The sequence below is a fragment of the Prunus mume genome, linkage group LG3, assembly GCF_029339155.1.
Source record: "Prunus mume cultivar Tortuosa linkage group LG3, ASM2933915v1, whole genome shotgun sequence".
Classification (NCBI taxonomy): Eukaryota; Viridiplantae; Streptophyta; class Magnoliopsida; order Rosales; family Rosaceae; genus Prunus; species Prunus mume.
Window position 1 is genome coordinate 7730860 of NC_142700.1, and position 18351 is coordinate 7749210.

The 18351-nt window shown below is 39.1% G+C and overlaps 2 protein-coding genes and 1 long non-coding RNA gene across 12 annotated transcripts; all 3 read right to left on the reverse strand.

Moving 5' to 3' along the window:
- LOC148918608 (uncharacterized) lies at nucleotides 1-8606 on the reverse strand. 10 transcript variants are annotated; one of them, XR_016125538.1, is made up of 11 exons: nucleotides 8015-8606; nucleotides 6777-6898; nucleotides 6311-6471; nucleotides 5983-6067; nucleotides 4607-5713; nucleotides 4432-4500; nucleotides 2681-2836; nucleotides 2310-2398; nucleotides 1239-2011; nucleotides 685-1100; nucleotides 1-297 (listed from the first exon to the last, which is right to left on the reverse strand). XR_016125538.1 is itself a non-coding variant. In XM_089049156.1 (11 exons), exons 1-4 carry the CDS (start codon nucleotides 8231-8233, stop codon nucleotides 6392-6394), a joined length of 309 nt encoding a protein of 102 aa, XP_088905282.1. In that variant the 5' UTR covers nucleotides 8234-8606; the 3' UTR covers nucleotides 479-1100; nucleotides 1239-2011; nucleotides 2310-2398; nucleotides 2681-2836; nucleotides 4432-4500; nucleotides 4607-5713; nucleotides 5983-6067; nucleotides 6311-6391. The 10 variants fall into 10 exon arrangements, 3 of the variants coding, with proteins under 3 accessions (XP_088905282.1, XP_088905281.1, XP_088905280.1); XR_016125535.1 differs by lacking the exon at nucleotides 1-297 and having other exon boundaries at nucleotides 479-1100; nucleotides 8015-8064; nucleotides 8190-8606; XR_016125541.1 differs by lacking the exon at nucleotides 1-297 and having other exon boundaries at nucleotides 479-1100; nucleotides 6777-6931; nucleotides 8015-8064; nucleotides 8190-8606.
- A 901-nt stretch (nucleotides 8607-9507) lies between these two features.
- On the reverse strand, nucleotides 9508-9886 carry LOC148918609 (uncharacterized). The gene is made up of 2 exons (XR_016125677.1): nucleotides 9838-9886; nucleotides 9508-9674 (listed from the first exon to the last, which is right to left on the reverse strand). It is a non-coding gene; the product is annotated as an uncharacterized LOC148918609 (long non-coding RNA).
- Nucleotides 9887-14445: 4559 nt separating this feature from the next.
- Nucleotides 14446-17435, reverse strand: LOC148918610 (uncharacterized). The gene is made up of 2 exons (XM_089048859.1): nucleotides 16731-17435; nucleotides 14446-16624 (listed from the first exon to the last, which is right to left on the reverse strand). The coding sequence occupies exon 2, from the start codon at nucleotides 15852-15854 to the stop codon at nucleotides 14850-14852; it is 1005 nt and encodes a 334-aa protein (XP_088904985.1). The 5' UTR covers nucleotides 15855-16624; nucleotides 16731-17435; the 3' UTR covers nucleotides 14446-14849.
- Nucleotides 17436-18351: the final 916 nt, after the last annotated feature.

The following is an 18351-nucleotide window of genomic DNA, read 5'->3' on the forward strand; positions in this document are numbered from 1 at the left end:
TGAATTTTACTTTTCTAAATGGGTCAGCACGACAAGGCCCGGTAAATTAAATAGGTCAGCCTAGCACGGCACAAATACCTTAAAGACACAAATTTAAATGGACTTACACCTCTTGCTCCCTCTCCCTCCTTAAAAATCAAATCATAGTGGCATGTGACTGCAATACCGTGGTGGTGATAATGATGGGCATGCTTTGCTTACTTATGTGCACAATCACGGTTTGGACTAGAGATGTCAAATAAAACAAGACAGCACTGCATGAGCCCGGCACATTTAAATGTGGATTTTGGCTTTGGCCTGTGCTGGAATCAATAGTTTTACTAAATGGATTGCCACGAAATTATAAAATCTAAAATAATAAAATAATAAAAAATAGAAGAAAGAAGAAGAAAAAATTGAACTTGATTTACTGTGAAATTGCTATCTTTTCAATATTTGCTTTGGATATGTTGAAACTAGCAAATTAATAACTATAAAGTATAAACTAATGGAAGTAGGCCACAAAATTAATAAATATCACAGCAGAGTTAAAACATGAGGAAACATGTTGCTCAGAACAGCATCACACAATGGTCAAAAACGACACAAAACACATGCTCTCTAAAGAATTTGAAAATTCTAGACTGGTTTCTCCTATCACTAACTGAGTAAGTGAGTATGATTGAAGTACTTGTAATTGCATACCCTATAACACGTGCACATTGCAGTGGCATTTTAGGAGATCCTTCCTCACACAATTTGGGAACTTCATGAGTCTTTGCCCCAAATCTGAAGCACCTGCCTTCTTTTGTTGAAAATGCTTTAAAAGAAGGACCGACTTCGAATTCATTGAGATCCCTTTCACTATAAGAACAAGGTTTTTGAGCTTGAGGCAATGACCCTTCACCACTTAGCATTAGAACTGTAAATGGCATGCTCGGGCTATCTCCTGGGTTATGCTGCACACATAAAAGACCTACATGCATGAAATAATCTCACAACTTCATGTGGATCACCTGAGCCTCTAAATAGCTTTCAAAGCAAACAGAAGTCTTTACCACAATCCACAGTATCACATAGAGATTCAAAATTGTCTTTAAAGTCGAAATAGCCATTTCGTACTACACATAATAAATATCACACAATGGTTAAAAACGACAAAAAACACATGCTCTCTAAAGAATCTGAAAATTCTAGACTGGTTTCCCCTATCACTAACTGGCTAAGTGCATATGATTGAAGTGACTGTAATTGCATACCTTATAACACGTGCACATTGCAGTGGCATTTTAGGAGATCCTTCCTCACGCAATTTGGAAATTCATGAATCTTTGCCTCAAATTTGAAGCACTTGCGTTCATTTGTTCAAAATGCTTTAAAAGAATGACCGACTTCGAGTTCATTGAGATCCCTTTGACTGTAACTGACATGCTCAGCCTATCTCCCGAGTTACGCTGCACACATAAAAGACCTACATGCATGAAATAATCTCACAACTTCATGTGGATCACCTGAGTCCCCTATTGATGTATCAAGCACTTCAATGGACCAGCCTTCTGTGTATAGCATCCATGACTAAAAGAATTTATCAAAAGTTCAAAATCATTGTGCTTACTTAAAAGAAGAAACAAAAAAAAGGCAATGAGTAAATCCTATGTTTCTCTTCCCACTCACTATCTCTAGCATCCACCCACCAAAACTATAGACATCGGATTTTAGCGAGTAGAACCCATCAATTTTGTATTCTGAGAACATGTAGCCACTACAAACTAGTCAATCAAGAATTAAGTTCATAAGCAAATCAAGTATACTATATGTATGTATATTGGTTCTTTTGTGATATATGCTTACTATGTTGCAACCACTTTAATGAAAATGTCTTGTTCCGGTTAGTTGGAAAGAGTCAATTTCCCCTCTCATTCTCTCTGAGTTTCTAATTTTTTTTGTTTGGCTTGGTTCCTGGCATTACAAGGTAGTCTTTAACCCACCAATGAATTCTCCAGGTGTGGCTGCATCAAGGATGAAGCCTCCCCTAAAGAAAGAAACATCAATGAAGCTTTTGAGAGCACTTAATTAACTTGATATATGTAAATATGTAAAACAGCAGCCATGACAAAACAGTGCATTCAGAACATCAACATAGGATGCAAAAGCGATCCCACTGGAAGATTTAAGTTGAAAGAAAAAAAAAACCACACATATTCTCAAGCAACATTTTTCTGATCAACTTATAATACCAAACAATATATGAACTCTAATTCAAATCACAACAAGAGTTGTTGAAATCATGATAGAATACATATATGTAACATCTTAAAAGGAGAAGTTACCCAATTCCAAGGAGCATCTCGAGCAGGAAGATTTGAAGGCTTTAGACTGAGACTAGCAAAAATATTCACGAGATCTCTTTCTTCACTATCTGCATGATTATGTTCAACAGCACAAACATTACCACATAAACGAAGGAAGGTAGGTTCAATAAATGACAAGGCAACAAAATTACCAACCACAGTCACAACTGTGCTACAATTTCAATGTTGCGAAGACATATACTCTTAACTTGTCAGAATAGAATTGGACACCCAAAAATAACACCTAAATATATTACCAATTTTATTAAACTTAAAAGAAGACTTAAAGTATAACCAATTCTGCAGTTCCAAAATAAATAAAATAATACATTGTAAGTCATATCCCTTGCCTGGACTGGAAATAGGTGATGGGTGCCTCATTGTTGAACTGTGCGTGGCTCCTTTACTATTTTGGACTCCATCTTCTTATAAGAAGACATCCGTTAATTGCTTCTCCCCAATATGCTCATTTCCAGAAGCTACAGAAGTCTTTGTTTCTCCTATAACTGAGATAAGAAATCATAAGCATTGCACATATAGCATCCATTTACCATAGGAATAAAATGCTATCTTCACACTTTTAATAACACATCCAAAATATTTTGAACATAAAAAGCGGAGTAGATACAACAAGTCTGTCTCAACACTTTTACTAACCCAATTCTATTGCATGAACTCTACAATAAGAGCAATTTATAATTTTTCTTTTTATAAGAAACACAAATTTAAGTTACATACTTCCATTAAAACAAAGAAAGAGGATCATGATGTAGAAGGCCCTGTTGATAATAATAGTGAAGATTATTTGTACCATTCCTTATACTCAGTTCTGATGATTTGACTTCAGTAGCAGGCAAAGTTGCATCTACTAGATGGTCACCGGACTGGAACCATATTCCTTTGAATTCTGCTAACCACGAGGAGCCTTTGGTTCCGACGAAGGCATAAGAGCAACCAATTGCACCACTAAGAGTATATCAAAAAGCAAAAACTTTCACTATCTAGCATGTATTCAATCATCCATATATACAAGGGGAGAATGGAGATGATGTGGCTCATAGAATCAAAGCACATTAGGTAAAATGGAGGGTTTTGTTAAGCATATATGTGATCATCCTATTTTGCTAGAATTGAAAGCTAAGTTTATAGAACATCTGTTAGACCAGCCATGCTATATGGGACTGAATGCTGGACGGTTAGAAAACAGACATGTTCATATAGTTCCTGTAGGTACATATTAGCCAAATGTTATAACCAGCACAGTGATATGCACACCTCTATCTCTGTTTCTCTAACGGCATATTAGCGATTCTTAGACACAAATTGTTAAGAGATCAGATTAAAATATTTGTCATATTTTGAATCCTTCAAAATTGGAAATGTTTGCTGAATAATCTTTACTATGCTTCAAAATTGAAGGGTCATTGCCTCAACCTTAAAAGCCTGGTTTTTATAGTGAAAGGGATGTCAATGAACTCGAGGTCTATCCTTCTTCTAAAGCATTTTCAGCTAATGAAGTCACAGTCCTTTTACACTAATGGAGACTCGATAAACGATATTTCATGTTGGTATGATAACCTGGTGCTTTTGAAGTCAGTTTGAAAATTGGTATGTTAATCTGGTGCTTTTGAAGTCAGTTTGAAAAGTTCAATATAATTAAGAGATTCCCAACCCATGCGTTAGCAAATGTACCCTCTAATATTTTTTATTTGTTTTCTTTGGAGTTGAGGTGGAGTTCACATAAAAGAAACACAGATGTTGATACAAGAACAAATATAAAAGCTTAAGTGAATTAGATTTTCACTGGAGGTGGTGTAATATATCAATTTTTTTTTTTTTTTCTGTTCTTTGGTGGGTTTGTTTTGGGTTCCGATGCAACAGGAGGAGGAGACAAATCTTTCCTTTTTTTTTTTTTTTTTTTTTTTTCTCTCAGCAAACAAGAGGGCATGATCAAATGTCAAAATCTATAACAGAAATGAAATATCCAAAGAATGAAAAGCGGTCCAACCAAGAAGAAACTAGCAAATATTAGTGAATCAGCAAAACTTATGAATTTAGCAAATAGAGAACCTGAAGCCAGTTTCAAGCAGAAAAAACTTACTTGTGTAATATGAAGAGCCTGCTCAAGCCACTGAATTTGAATCCATTGTTCTGTAACAATGTCAGCCATCTGAAAGCAAAGAAAAAGAAGCCAATGGCAAAATGAACACCGCACTAACAACATCACACATTCATAGCCATAGACCAAAGATGGATTGAGTACATCAGTGAATGACCTTGTGAGCCTGAGAGGCAACCATTTCGAGTCTATCCTCGACATCTTGTGCTTTAGACTCTAAAAAATTGGCCTAGGCGGGCGCTAGGGTGCTAGGCGGGCGCTAGGCGGCTAGGCGGGCGCTAGGCGGCTGCGCGGGTCTCCTAGGCGGGTTGGGTCTTTTTTCGGTGCCGAACCCGGAGGACAAAGCAGCCGAAACCGAAGAAACCAAATCGAAGCTTGAGTTGATAGAGAAGCGAAACTTCGACTGCAACCTCCGTCCTCTACGACTAGGCGGGCGCTAGGCGGCTGGGCGGGACTCCTAGGCGGGTTGGGTCTTTTTTCGGTGCCGAACCCGGAGGAAGAAGCAGCCGAAACCGAAGAAAACAAATCAAAGCTTGAGTTGATAGAGAAGCGAAACTTCGACTGCAACCACCGTCCTCTGCGAGTGCAAGCTTCGTGTTCGTTTTGCATATATTTAAACAGTATAGCCGGACGGCTATAACCTTAAAATATTCAAATATATTAACATTTCAAGCGTATAGCCGAGTGGCTATACTTTTAAAATATTCGAATGTATTTACAAAGTATAGCCGACCGGCTATACGTTTAAAATATTCTAATATATTTGGCGAGTATAGCCGCCCGGCTATACTCTTTAAATATACAACTTTGTAATATCATTTTAAGGTTTGGGGCTGAAATACCCCTTCAGTCCATTGGACTAGAGCTATTTCTTCAAAAAAAAAATTTGGTGAAGAAACGAGGCTAATGCCCAACGAAGAAATTAAACAATGGCTCGATGCCTACAGACTCCAAGTAAATCTTCACTAAGAAATGACCTAATACTGTCAGGAGGGTCGTGGAAGTTTGAGAAGCCCGACTCAAGACATGAACCCAATTCAACTAGTTTATCCGCTACCAAGTTGAACTCCCGATACACATGATGAATAGAACAAGCCCAGTTTTTGTTTATATAGTCTTGGCATCCCCACAACATAGCAGCAAGAGGATGAAGGTCTTCCACATTTTAGTTAAGCAGGTGTATCGCGGTCGCTGAGTCAGACTCAAGCACAACTGCACTCCAATGAATTCTCCAGGTGTGGCTGCATCAAGGATGAAGCCTCCCCTAAAGAAAGAAACATCAATGAAGCTTTTGAGAGCACTTAATTAACTTGATATATGTAAATATGTAAAACAGCAGCCATGACAAAACAGTGCATTCAGAACATGAACATAGGATGCAAAGGCGATCCCCACACATATTCTCAAGCAACATTTTTCTGATCAACTTCTAATACCAAACAATATATTAACTCTAATTCAAATCACAACATGAATTGTTGAAATCATGATAGAATACACATATGTAACATCTTAAAAGGAGAAGTTACCCACTTCCAAGGAGCATCTCGAGCAGGAAGATTCGAAGGCTTCAGACTGAGACTAGCAAAAATATTCACGAGATCTCTTTCTTCACTATCTGCAAGATTATGTTCAACAGCGTACAAGTGTTACCACATAAAGGAAGGAAGGTAGGTTCAATAAATGACAAGGCAACAAAATTACCAACCACAGTCACAACTGTGCTACAATTTCAATGTTGCGAAGATATATACTCTTAACTTGTTAGGAAAGAATCGGACACCCAAAAATAACAACTAAATATATTACCAATTTTATAAAACTTAAAAGAAGACTCAAAGTATAACTTGTAAGTCATAACCTTTTCTGGACTGGAAATAGGTGATGGGTGCCTCATTGTTGAACTGTGCGTGGCTCCTTTACTATTTTGGACTCCATCTTCTTATAAGAAGACATCCGTTAATTGCTTCTCCCCAATATGCTCATTTCCAGAAGCTATGGAAGTCTTTGTTTCTCCTATAACTGAGAAAAGAAATCATAAGCATTGCACATATAGCATCCATTTACCATAGGAAAAAAATGCTATCTTCACACTTTTAATAACACATCCAAAATATTTTGAACATAAAAAGCTGAGTAGATACAACAAGTTTGTCTCAACACTTTTACTAACCCAATTCTATTGCATGAACTCTACAATAAGAGCAATTTATAATTTTTCTTTTTATAAGAAACACAAATTTAAGTTACATACTTCCATTAAAACAAAGAAAGAGGATCATGATGTAGAAGGCCCTGTTGATAATAATAGTGAAGATTATTTGTACCATTCCTTATACTCAGTTCTGATGATTTGACTTCAGTAGCAGGCAAAGTTGCATCTACTAGATGGTCACTGGACTGGAACCATATACCTTTGAATTCTGCTAACCACGAGGAGCCTTTGGTTCTGACGAAGACATAAGAGCAACCAATTGCACCACTAAGAGTATATCAAAAAGCAAAAACTTTCACCATCTAGCATGTACTCAATCATCCATATATACAAGGGGAGAATGGAGATGATGTGGCACATAGAATCAAAGCACGACAGGTAAAATGGAAGGTTTTGTTAAGCATATATATAGTGCAATCATCCTATTTTGCTAGAATTGAAAGCTAAGTTTATAGAACAGCTGTTAGACCAGCCATGCTATATGGGACTGAATGCTGGACAGTTAGAAAACAGACATATTCATAGTTCCTGTAAGTACTTATTAGCCAAATGTTACAACCAGCACAGTGATATGCACACCTCTATCTGTTTCTCTAACGGCATATTAGCCATTGTTAGACACAAATTTTTAAGAGATCAGATTAAAATATTTGTCATCTTTTGAATCCTTCAAAATTGGAAATGTTTGCTGAATAATCTTTGCTATGCTTCAAAATTGAAGGGTCATTGCCTCAACCTTAAAAGCCTGGTTTTTATAGTGAAAGGGATGTCAATGAACTCGAGGTCTATCCTTCTTCTAAAGCATTTTCAGCTAATGAAGTCACAGTTTTACACTAATGGAGGCTTGATAAACGATATTTCATGTTGGTATGTTAATCTGGTGCTTTTGAAGTCAGTTTGAAAAGTTCAATATAATTAAGAGATTCCCGATCCATGTGTTAGCAAATGCTCCCTTTAATTTTTTTTATTTGTTTTCTTTGGAGTTGAGGTGGAGTTCACACAACAGAAACACAGATGCTGATACAATAACAAATATAAAGGCTTAAATGAATTAGATTTTTCACTGGAGGTGGTGTAATATATCAATTTTTTTTTTTCTGTTCTTTGGTGGGTTTGTTCTGGGTTCCTATGCAACAGGAGGAGGAGACAAATCTTTCTTCTTCCTTTTTTTCTCTCTCTCACCAAACAAGAGGGCATGATCAAATATCAAAATCTATAACAGAACTGCAATATCCAAAGAATGAAAAGCAGTCCAACCAAGAAGAAACTAGCAAATATCAGTGAATCAGCAAAACTTATGAATTTAGCAAATAGAGAACCTGAAGCCAGTTTCAAGCAGAAAAAACTTACTTGTGTAATATGAAGAGCCTGCTCAAGCCGCTGAATTTGAATCCATTGTTCTGTAACAATGTCAGCCATCAGAAAGCAAAGAGAAAGAAGCCAATGGCAAAATGAGCACCACACTAACAACATCACACATTCATAGCCATAGACCAAAGATGGATTGAGTACATCAGTGCATGACCTTGTGAGCCTGAGAGGCAACCGTTTCGACTCTATCCTCGGCATCTTGTGCTTTAGACTCTAAAAAATGGGCCTAGGCGGGCGGCTAGGCGGCTAGGCGGGCGGTAGGCGGCTGGGCGGGCCTCCTAGGCGGGTTGGCTCTTTTTCGGTCCCGAACCCGGAGGACGAAGCAGCTGAAGCCGAAGAAAACAGATCGAAGCTTGAGTTGATAGAGAAGCGAAACTTCGACTGCAACCTCCGTCCTCTGCGGCTAGGCGGGCGCTAGGCGGCTGGGCGGGCCTCCTAGGCGGGTTGGATCTTTTTCGGTGCCGAACCCGGAGGACGAAGCAGCCGAAACCGAAGAAAACAAATCGAAGCTTGAGTTGATAGAGAAGCGAAACTTCGACTGCAACCTCCGTCCTCTGCGAGTGCAAGCTTCGTGTTGGTGTCGAATATATTTGAACAGTATAGCCGATCGGCTTTACCCTTAAAATATTCGAATGTATTAACATTTCAAGCGTATAGCCGAATGGCTATACTTTTAAAATATTCGAACGTATTTAGAAAATATAGCCTACCGGCTATACTCTTTAAATGTACAATTTTGTAATAGGGAGAGGGATTGAGCCTCAGAAAACACAACATTAAATGGATTTTGCATAGCAACCACTAATAAGTAACAAATAACAAATAAATATTGTTTAATATATATGTATTATGGTAATATTTTATATCAATTATGGTACATTATAATCTTTTACTAGATTTGAGGTGCTGCTTCTTCTGATCCAAAGCTACAGGTTCCCAATGAACCCTAAACCATATAAGAAAGGTCTTTTTTTTATAATAAAAAAATTACAAAAAATAGTGTAAACTAGAGGGGATAGGATTTTCTAATATTTTCTATTTACATTATAATATGAAGTATGACAAATCACGGGCATGTGTATCGTTGGTAGTTTTCGGATTGCTTGATTAATTTCTTAGGAAGATTTATATTATATTTTGAGAATAAGTAGGATATTATTTTCCTATTATTACTTAAGCAAGATTTTAATTATTTTCTTGGTAATCAAAGGATATTATCCTAGAATCTATGGTTTTTTACGAGTTTAGGGTTTCTTTATTTTTTATTTAACCGAATTTATGGAGTTGTATTTGTAATATATTTTATTATATTATTAATAAAATTTATAGGTTTTTATTTTTATTTTCTGGTGAATTCCTTTAGGGTTATTTTTTGATTTCTGTAGTTTAAGTAACACGATATATACATGATGATAAGTTGTTTGTAGATGCATTCATGACATGCTTACCATGATGCCATCTCAATTCCCAAATAAGAACAAAATGAAAGCTCAATATAGATGTTCCAATGGAAAATGTGAGGTTACATAATTTATCACACGGAGAAGTAAAGAAGAAAAGTGAAACCCCATCATCTCCTCATACCAAAATTTTGAGGAGAGTCGCCCCTGTAAAATGCTCAAACCCAACAATAATTAACCTGCATAATTTACATAAAATAAATCCCAACTGCCAGCATGCTTTTAACATACAACAATCCAAAATAAAGTGGCCTCCGGCGTCAAGTAACAACCTAACATGGGCAATAACAGAGCATCTAACAGGATTTGTTTATAACAATCAGTTGAGTAGAAGGAATTTACACAAGTCCTATCTACGGATGAAATGTTTGGAGCTCGCAACCTGCTCGAACACTTCCAAAAGCAACTACTGTGGGGCGCAAAACAGAAATATGTGAGTGGACAAAAATAAAGTTTACATTTTAAATCAACATAATAACCCCACCATGTAAAAATAGTGCTCTAGCATGCAGTTTCACAATTCAGAAACCAAAAACTCAAAACACATTATCCCAAAATCCAATAAATCTCCAAATCTCAAATCACAAGTCCATTCCCAAAGATATGCAACTCTCATCAACCCGTAAACACTTTTATGTATATATATATAACTATAACTATAATATAATATATACTTCTCTCCATACTAATGTACCGGGGAAACAATCCAACCGGGATTGTTTGGCTGGTACGCAGGATTTCGAGCACTAACACGCGTCCGGGATGAGTAGTCCAACCGGGGCGGAACTCCATATTTCACACGCCGACACGCCAACGACACGTGTAGCTCACAAATCTCATAACAAGTCCTACGCGCACAGATAGTATCATCACCCCACCGCACGCCAACGACATGTGTGATAATACTAAGCAATATACATACTCTTCCCATACGCGAGCCGCCAACGACACGTATGGGAAGTGTCTCACACACCAGATCGCCAAGCGACATGTGTGAGACCCACAATCTCATGGCCTTCCCACCCCACCGGAACTGCCAACGACGTGTGTGGGAAGCCTAGTAACCAGGGAATGGTACTCACCTAACATACTCATACATCTCACAACCATCCCTCGAACTCGTATCTTTCCACAACATCAACTCCCCATACTCTATACATAGGCAATATAGATAGACATGACAGGACCCGCCCGAATTTCCCGAAACCGGCGGATCCGTCTTGGTGCCGCCCACTTACTAAAACCCAAGACATTCTACCAAAATTTTGGCAGAGTCTCCCCAAAATGCCCAAACCAACATTAAACAACCTGCAATAATTTACATCAAAACAACCCAACTGCCAGATGCTTTTAACATACTACAATCCAACACAAAATGGCCTCCGGCCTCAAGTAAAAGCCTAACATGGGCAGTAACAGAGCGTCTACAGAATTTGTTTACAACATACAGGGGAGTAGAAAGAATTTATACAGACCCTATCAAGCAGCGACAAGTTTGGAGCTCGTGACTTGCTCGAACGCCAAAACAACTCTGTCTGGGCGCAAAACAGAAATATGTGAGTGGACAGAAATAAAGTTTCACTTTAAATCAACATAGTAACCCCACCATGTAAAAATAATGCTCTAGCATGCAGTTTCACAATTCAGAAACCAAAAACTCAAGCACAAAATCCCAAAGTCCAAAACAACTCCACAACTCAAATCCACAACTCATTTCCCAAAATATATGCAACTCTCAACAACCCGTAAATACCCATATATAAATATATATATATATAGCTAAGACTCTAATATAAAATATACTCCTCTCCATACTAATGTACCGGGGAGACAATCCAACCGGGGGATTGTTAGCTGGTACGCAGGATTTCGAACACTAACCCGCGTCCGGATGAGTAGTCCAACCGGGACGGAACTCCATAGCTCACACGCCGGCACGCCAACGACACGTGTAGCTCACAAATCTCATATCAAGTCCTACGCGCGAGCAGTATCATCACCCCACCGGCCGCCAACGCGTGTGTGATGATACTCAAGCAATATACATACTCTCCCATACGCCGCGCCAACGACACGTATGGAAAGTGTCTCACACACCGGCACGCCAACGCCATGTGTAAGACCCGTAATCTCATGGCCTTCCCACCCCACCGGCATGCCAACGACGTGTGTGGGAAGCCTAGTAACTAGGGAATGGTACTCACCTACCATACTCATACATCTCACAACCATCCATCAAACTCCTATCTTTCCACAATCTCACCACAACAACCTCTCATACTCTATACATAGACAATATAGATAGCCATCCCAAAATCCATATCAACATAATCATCATACTCAAATATATATATCTATACTCAAAATATATAGCCAAGATATATAAACATATTCAAATCCATCAACCAAAGGCTTATTAAATCAAAGCCACCATCATTTAAAGTATATGCACAAAACTTTCATAATTAAGAACCATGCATATGCTTAAAACAAAGTCCACTCACAAGTAATCCCAAGCTGCCCGGCCCCGTGAGGGTCCCGCCTCTGCGAGTGATCAGCGAAGTACCTATTCCAAGATACAATTCCTTGATTAACATCACGTACTTCCAAAAGCGGAAATTCACGAAAGGAAATACTTAAATCCCCAAGTTCCCGGTGCGCTCACGTCCAAAGGAACATCCTAAGGTCCAATTACAGATTGGAATTCGCTTCCCAATCGCACGGTGATCGCGATTTCCCAAAACTTCAAATTACTGAATCGGAACATCCGGGGCTCCAATTCACGATCCGCGAATTCCTACAGGTTTCTAAGAGTACCTAGATCAACATACTTCAATTTGGAAACGATCCAACGGTCAGAACTTATCGAACCCGGATAACGCACAATATGCGAAATCCGTTCGATAGTCAAACGATATCCAAATTGAGATCCGCGAACTCCTACGCACTCGTGACAACCTAAGGATCGCAACAGGACGAAAAACAACTTCACCCACCTTGCCCACGCGCCGCCACACGCGCCGCCGCGCGGGTGTGTAGAGAAGTTTCGGCGACGGAAAATCTCCACACCAACGCTCACCCTTCCAATCCTAGATACTACTCGAAGAATGGAGCAACTTTTTCAACTACGACAACGTCCAATTCGGACGGCAAGTGGCCGGAATTTCAAATTGAAATCCGGCCAAAACCTAGGTTTCAAATTCAGTTCCAAACTTCAAATTCGATCTAATCCTAACCCAAAAACAGCTAGAGCACAGGAAATGGAGAAGAAACCTCACCTTACCCGTCGGAAATGGTGGCGGAGGAGAGATCGAGCGGCTGGAAGTTCCGATTCCGCCACGTTTCGCATTTTCCGCGAGTCCCGCAGTTTCAGTGTCTTGGCGGGAAGAGAGAGGGAGAGGCTGCAGTTCGAGCAGGACCAATCTCGTCGGACGGGGTGGTGGAGGTGGCGGTGTGTGGTGGTTTTCTGTTCGATGAAGTGGGAAAGGAAAATCGCAAGGAGAAGAAGAAGCGGGAGGAAGAGAGAGAAAGTGAGGGGTAAATGGGAAAATCTGATTTTACCCCAAACTTACTTCGAAATAATTACGGTTCTGCCACCGGACAAGTTTTGATCGCCAAAGCTTCGTTAAATCTCCGATTCAGGCCTACACTGTCTACGGTTTCGTCTCAGTACCACCTACGCAACCACACCACTCACGGTCCCAAAATCTTCCCGGATAAGAAAGTGACCAAAATCACCCTTAACCCAGGAGTAATTTAATATTTTCCCTTAATTAAATTAAATTAGGAAAATAAACGGAGTCGGGGTGTTACAAGACATCCCAAAATCCACATAAACATATTCATAATACTCAAATATATCCATACCCATAATATATTGCCAATACGTATAAGAATATCCAAATCCATCAACCAAATACTTAATAAATCACATTTACCATTTAAAAACATATGCACAAATCTTTTATCAATAAAACCATGCAAATGCTTGAAAACAAAGTTCACTCACAAATAATCCCAAGCTGCCCAGCCCCGAGAAGGTCCTGCCTGTTGCGAATGATCGACCGAAGTACCTATTTCGATATACGAACTCTTGATTAAAATAACGCACTTCAAAATTAGAAATTCACGAAAGGAATTACTTAAATCCCCAAGTTCCCGGTGCGTGTACGTCCAATGGAATATTCTAAGGTCCGGTTACAGGTTTGGGAATTGCTTCCAATCGTACGGTTATCGCGAATTCCCAAACTTCAAATTATTGAATCGGAACATCCGGGGCTCCGATTCACGATCCGCGAATTCCTATAGGTTTCTAAGAGCACCTAGATCTACATACTTCAGTTTGGAAACGATCCGACGGTTAGAACTGATCAGAGTTAGGGAGGATTTAGTTGCAACTATTGCAATCCACCCAACATCTCGAAAATCAAGGAACACAGTCATACTCGGGACTTTCGAACGTTGGGTGGTTGGACAGTTCAGTTCTTGGGTTAGGTTGGATCTCCGGTCAGAGACCCGTTGATTAAGCCAAAGAAGTGATATGATGGGTTAAATTCAAAGTAAGAGGGGCAACCTCATGGCTGGAGCTACTTTATGTCAAATGTGGGAATGACAATGTTAGTTAACGTCTGGTCTGGTGCAATTTTTTGTCACCAAGTTTCTCCCCACCCCAACCAAGTCATCATGTAGATACGTTCCATTGTATTTTGGTCCTGCTCTAGAGCTTTGATAATATTTGTAGTATGAAAAAAAAAAATTCATAATAGTTGCTTAAATCAATGCTCTAGAACATTGTTGTAAAAATACGCATAAAATTTTTTGAATCAGTTCTCTAGTTTCTTATATATAGTTGGACAGCATGGAAAATGTTCATTTCTAAATCAACATTAGCATCTTGCTACAAGATATGGTTAACTCCATGAGACTCCTAATTGTAAAATTGTAGGTGAGACTCCATGAGGCTTGCAGGTGAAAATGTGAGGCTATATTGGAGGGTAATAAACATGATGCTGGTTAGGCCAATCCCCACTGATGGCCATGAATTTCCTACCTTTAAATCAAACCTCTGTCAAGCATGCAGCCAATGATTACGCGTTATGATTCCTTGAAGGCACTTCATGATATAAGATTCCTTGTCAAGGACTAAATCTTTACACGTTATGATTTGATTCATGGGAGATAGTGATACAATATTGTTTAAGTCAATTTTCAATGTGTACATTTTTTAGGTTAACATATTTGTTTCCACAGGGAACAAACGTGTGAAGGGTTAGAATCACAAATAAAATGAAAACATAGCTTGAAATTATTCTACCATATGGAACAGGTAACAAAGAACAGGTGGAACCATCTTTTCACACCATGGTGGGCAAAATCCAAATTGATTGTGGCATGTACTTCTGTGAAGGACTTGTGCAGTTGTAATTTGTTCCAAATTTTCTGTTGTCCAAATTGAAGGCTGCCATGCCAAGAGGCTCTTGAACTTCATCACAAGCATCACCCACCCAATTATCAAAGCAGAAGTATATGGAATTCGGATGACAACCCGGAAAGTCAAAAGCTGAGACACACATGGAGTGATTATTGCCACCCAAGAAAAAAGCATCGTTTCCAATACTATCAATCTCCTCAATCCGTTCGCTTCTGATTTTATCCCCACAATCAGAGTACAGCTTGAAAACCTTGAAGCTCAAAGTATCAGTAAAACACTCAACATAATTCAAACTTTGGAACTTCCTAACCAGCAATAGATCTCCCCTAGACGATTCCACAAGATATGCTTGGTCATCAATACCTTGAACCATTGGTACAACTATGCTTACATGAGGTTTATAAGTTGGATCCTTGCTAACATTTATCGCAAAAACCCCACCCTCCCTACTAGCAGCAAGAAACTGGCCTCTGTAATAGAGAACATCATCAAATCCGATCACTTGATTCAGACCATAAAAGTATCTGACCGTTTGATCTATGTGAGTCCAACCATGATCCCCTGACTTAATATGAGATACTCTGGTTCCATTGCGATCGAAAAGTGCCACAGCTTCGTAATCATTTGGAAACAAAGAAGGGTCTGCAGACAATACAACCTTCTTAATGTAGTGTGCACATCTATAAGCCTGTTTGTGTATGGATTGAGGGACTTCCTTGAATGGTGGAAGGCAAATGTTACTTTTGGTGAAAGGGTTTAAAAGGGTTACTTCCAAATTTTTATTCACACAAGCCAACCAACCATGGGAAGAACCGCAGAGCCTCTTATTGTATGGCACATGCAACTCAAAGCTGCAAGTCTTTCCTTGTGTGATACTATACAAGCCACGTCTTTCGTGGCAGTTGTCTTTACTGGGAACCATCAGCATAGGAAGCTGCTTGTGACATGATTTGAGGCGCTGCTGCTTCTGATGAGAAGCATCACCCACCCAATTATTAAAATTGAAGGGTTATTACCTCAACCTTAAAAGCCTGGTTTTTGTAGTGAAAGGGATGTCAATGAACTCGAGGTCTATCCTTCTTCTAAAGCATTTTCAGCTAATGAAGTCACAGTCCTTTTACACTAATGGAGGCTCAATGAACAATATTTCATGTTGGTATGTTAATCTTGTGCTTTTGAAGTCAGTTTGAAAAGTTCAATATAATTAAGAGATTCCCAACCCATGCGTTAGCAAATGCACCCTCTAATTTTTTTTAATTTTTTTCTTTGGAGTTTGGAGTTCACACAACAGAAACACAGATGCTGATACAAGAACAAATATAAAAGCTTAAATGAATTAGATTTTTCAGTTGAGGTGGTGTAATATTTCTTTTTTTTTTTTTCTATTCTTTGGTGGGTTGGTTTTGGGTTCCTATGCAACAGGAGGAGGAGACAAATCTTTCTTCTTCTTTTTTTCTCTCAGCAAACAAGAGGGCATGATCAATTGTCAAAATCTATAACAGAAATGCAATATCCAAAGGATGAAAAGCAGTCCAACCAAGAAGAAACTACAAATATTAGTGAATCAGCAAAACTTATGAATTTAGCAAATAAAGAACCTGAAGCCAGTTTCAAGCAGAAAAAACATACTTGTGTAATATGAAGAGCCTGCTCAAGTCGCTGAATTTGAATCCATTGTTCTGTAACAATGTCAGCCATCTGAAAGCAAAGAGAAAGAAGCCAATGGCAAAATGAACACCACACTAACAACATCACACACTCATAGCCATAGACCAAAGATGGATTGAGTACATCAGTGCATGACCTTTTGAGCCTGAGAGGCAACCGTGTCGAGTCCATCCTCGGCATCTTGGGCTTTAGACTCTAAAACATGAAGATCGAAGTTGTACTTTCTTGATGCAGCCCACAGAAGCCGTACCTAAAAAGCATTGCAAAGCCCATTTCTCAAATCCAACAAACCCTTTCTGCTACTTTTTCATTGAATTGAAAATTGAAAAAGATGTGACCCTCTTCTTCTAGGGCATGAAGCCTCTCAGCAGTAGCCAATGAGTCCCTCTGTGACATACAAATGCAACCAAATATTATATATTTGCTCTCAATTTAGCATATACTTGAAAGCTGAAGATTTTAAGCTGAAACTGGAAACAAACCTTAAGAGTGAACAAAACATACTGCAAATGATGGATCTTCTGCAAATGAGGTATCTGGGTTTAATAGAAGTATGGAACTTACTCAAGGAATGTGAGATGTTGCGCATGAAGAACTGCTCCTGCACAGCTTTTGCAAACTTGGATACCAGGGATGGAGGAAGTGGGTGCCTGCTGTGGCTTAGTGAGCTGATTGATTACATCAGTGCATGACCTTTTGAGCCTGAGAGGCAACCGTTTCGAGTCTATCCTCGGCATCTTGTGCTTTAGACTTTAAAAAATCGGCCTAGGCGGGGCGGCTGGGCGGCTAGGCGGGCGCTAGGCGGCTAGGCGGCTGGGCGAGCCTCCTAGGCGGGTTGGGTCTTTTTCGGTACTGAACCCGGAGGACGAAGAAGCGAAACCGAAGAAAACAAATCGAAGCTTGAGTTGATAGAGAAGCGAAACTTCGACTGCAACCTCCGTCCTCTGCGGCTAGGCGGGCGCTAGCCGGCTGGGCGGGCCTCCTAGGCGGGTTGGGTCTTTTTCAATGCCGAACCCGGAGGACGAAGCAGCCGAAACCGAAGAAAACAAATCGAAGCTTGAGTTGATAGAGAAGCAAAACTTCGACTGCAACCTCCGTCCTCTGCGTGTTCAAGCTTCGTGTTCGTTTGGAATATATTTAAAGAGTATAGCCGCGCGGCTATAATCTTAAAATATTCGAATGTGTTTAGAAAGTATAGCCGACCGGCTATACGTTTAAAATATTCTAATATACGTTTCCTAATCATAAATCAGAGGTCTTAATCTACATATTTTAAAAATATTGTGTCGTTTTATTGTCGAATACTAGCCCATTATAGACTCCCAATCTGTCCCTGAATACAGTTTGATAAAACATCTGATTTTGACCCAGTCCACTTCATAAAGCTGTTATATATTTTTCATAATATGGTTATTGTGATATATGAATAATTTTAGGATTGCATTGGAGATATTGATGGTACACATATTCTGGCAATGGTGAGAGGACGAGATGTAAGCAGTTATCGTAATCGTCATGAAAAGATAACACAAAGTGTATTAGCTGCTTGTAACTTTGATTTGGAATTCATGTACGTTCTTAACGGGTGGGAGGGTTCAACTCATGATTCAAAGCTACTAAATGATGATTTATCAAGGAGGAATGGACTTAAAGTGCCCCAAGATAAGTACTTATTTTAAATGATAAATATTTTTTTTTTTAACTTTTCATACTAATTTTATATGTATTATATATATAATTAGGTAAATATTTCCTAG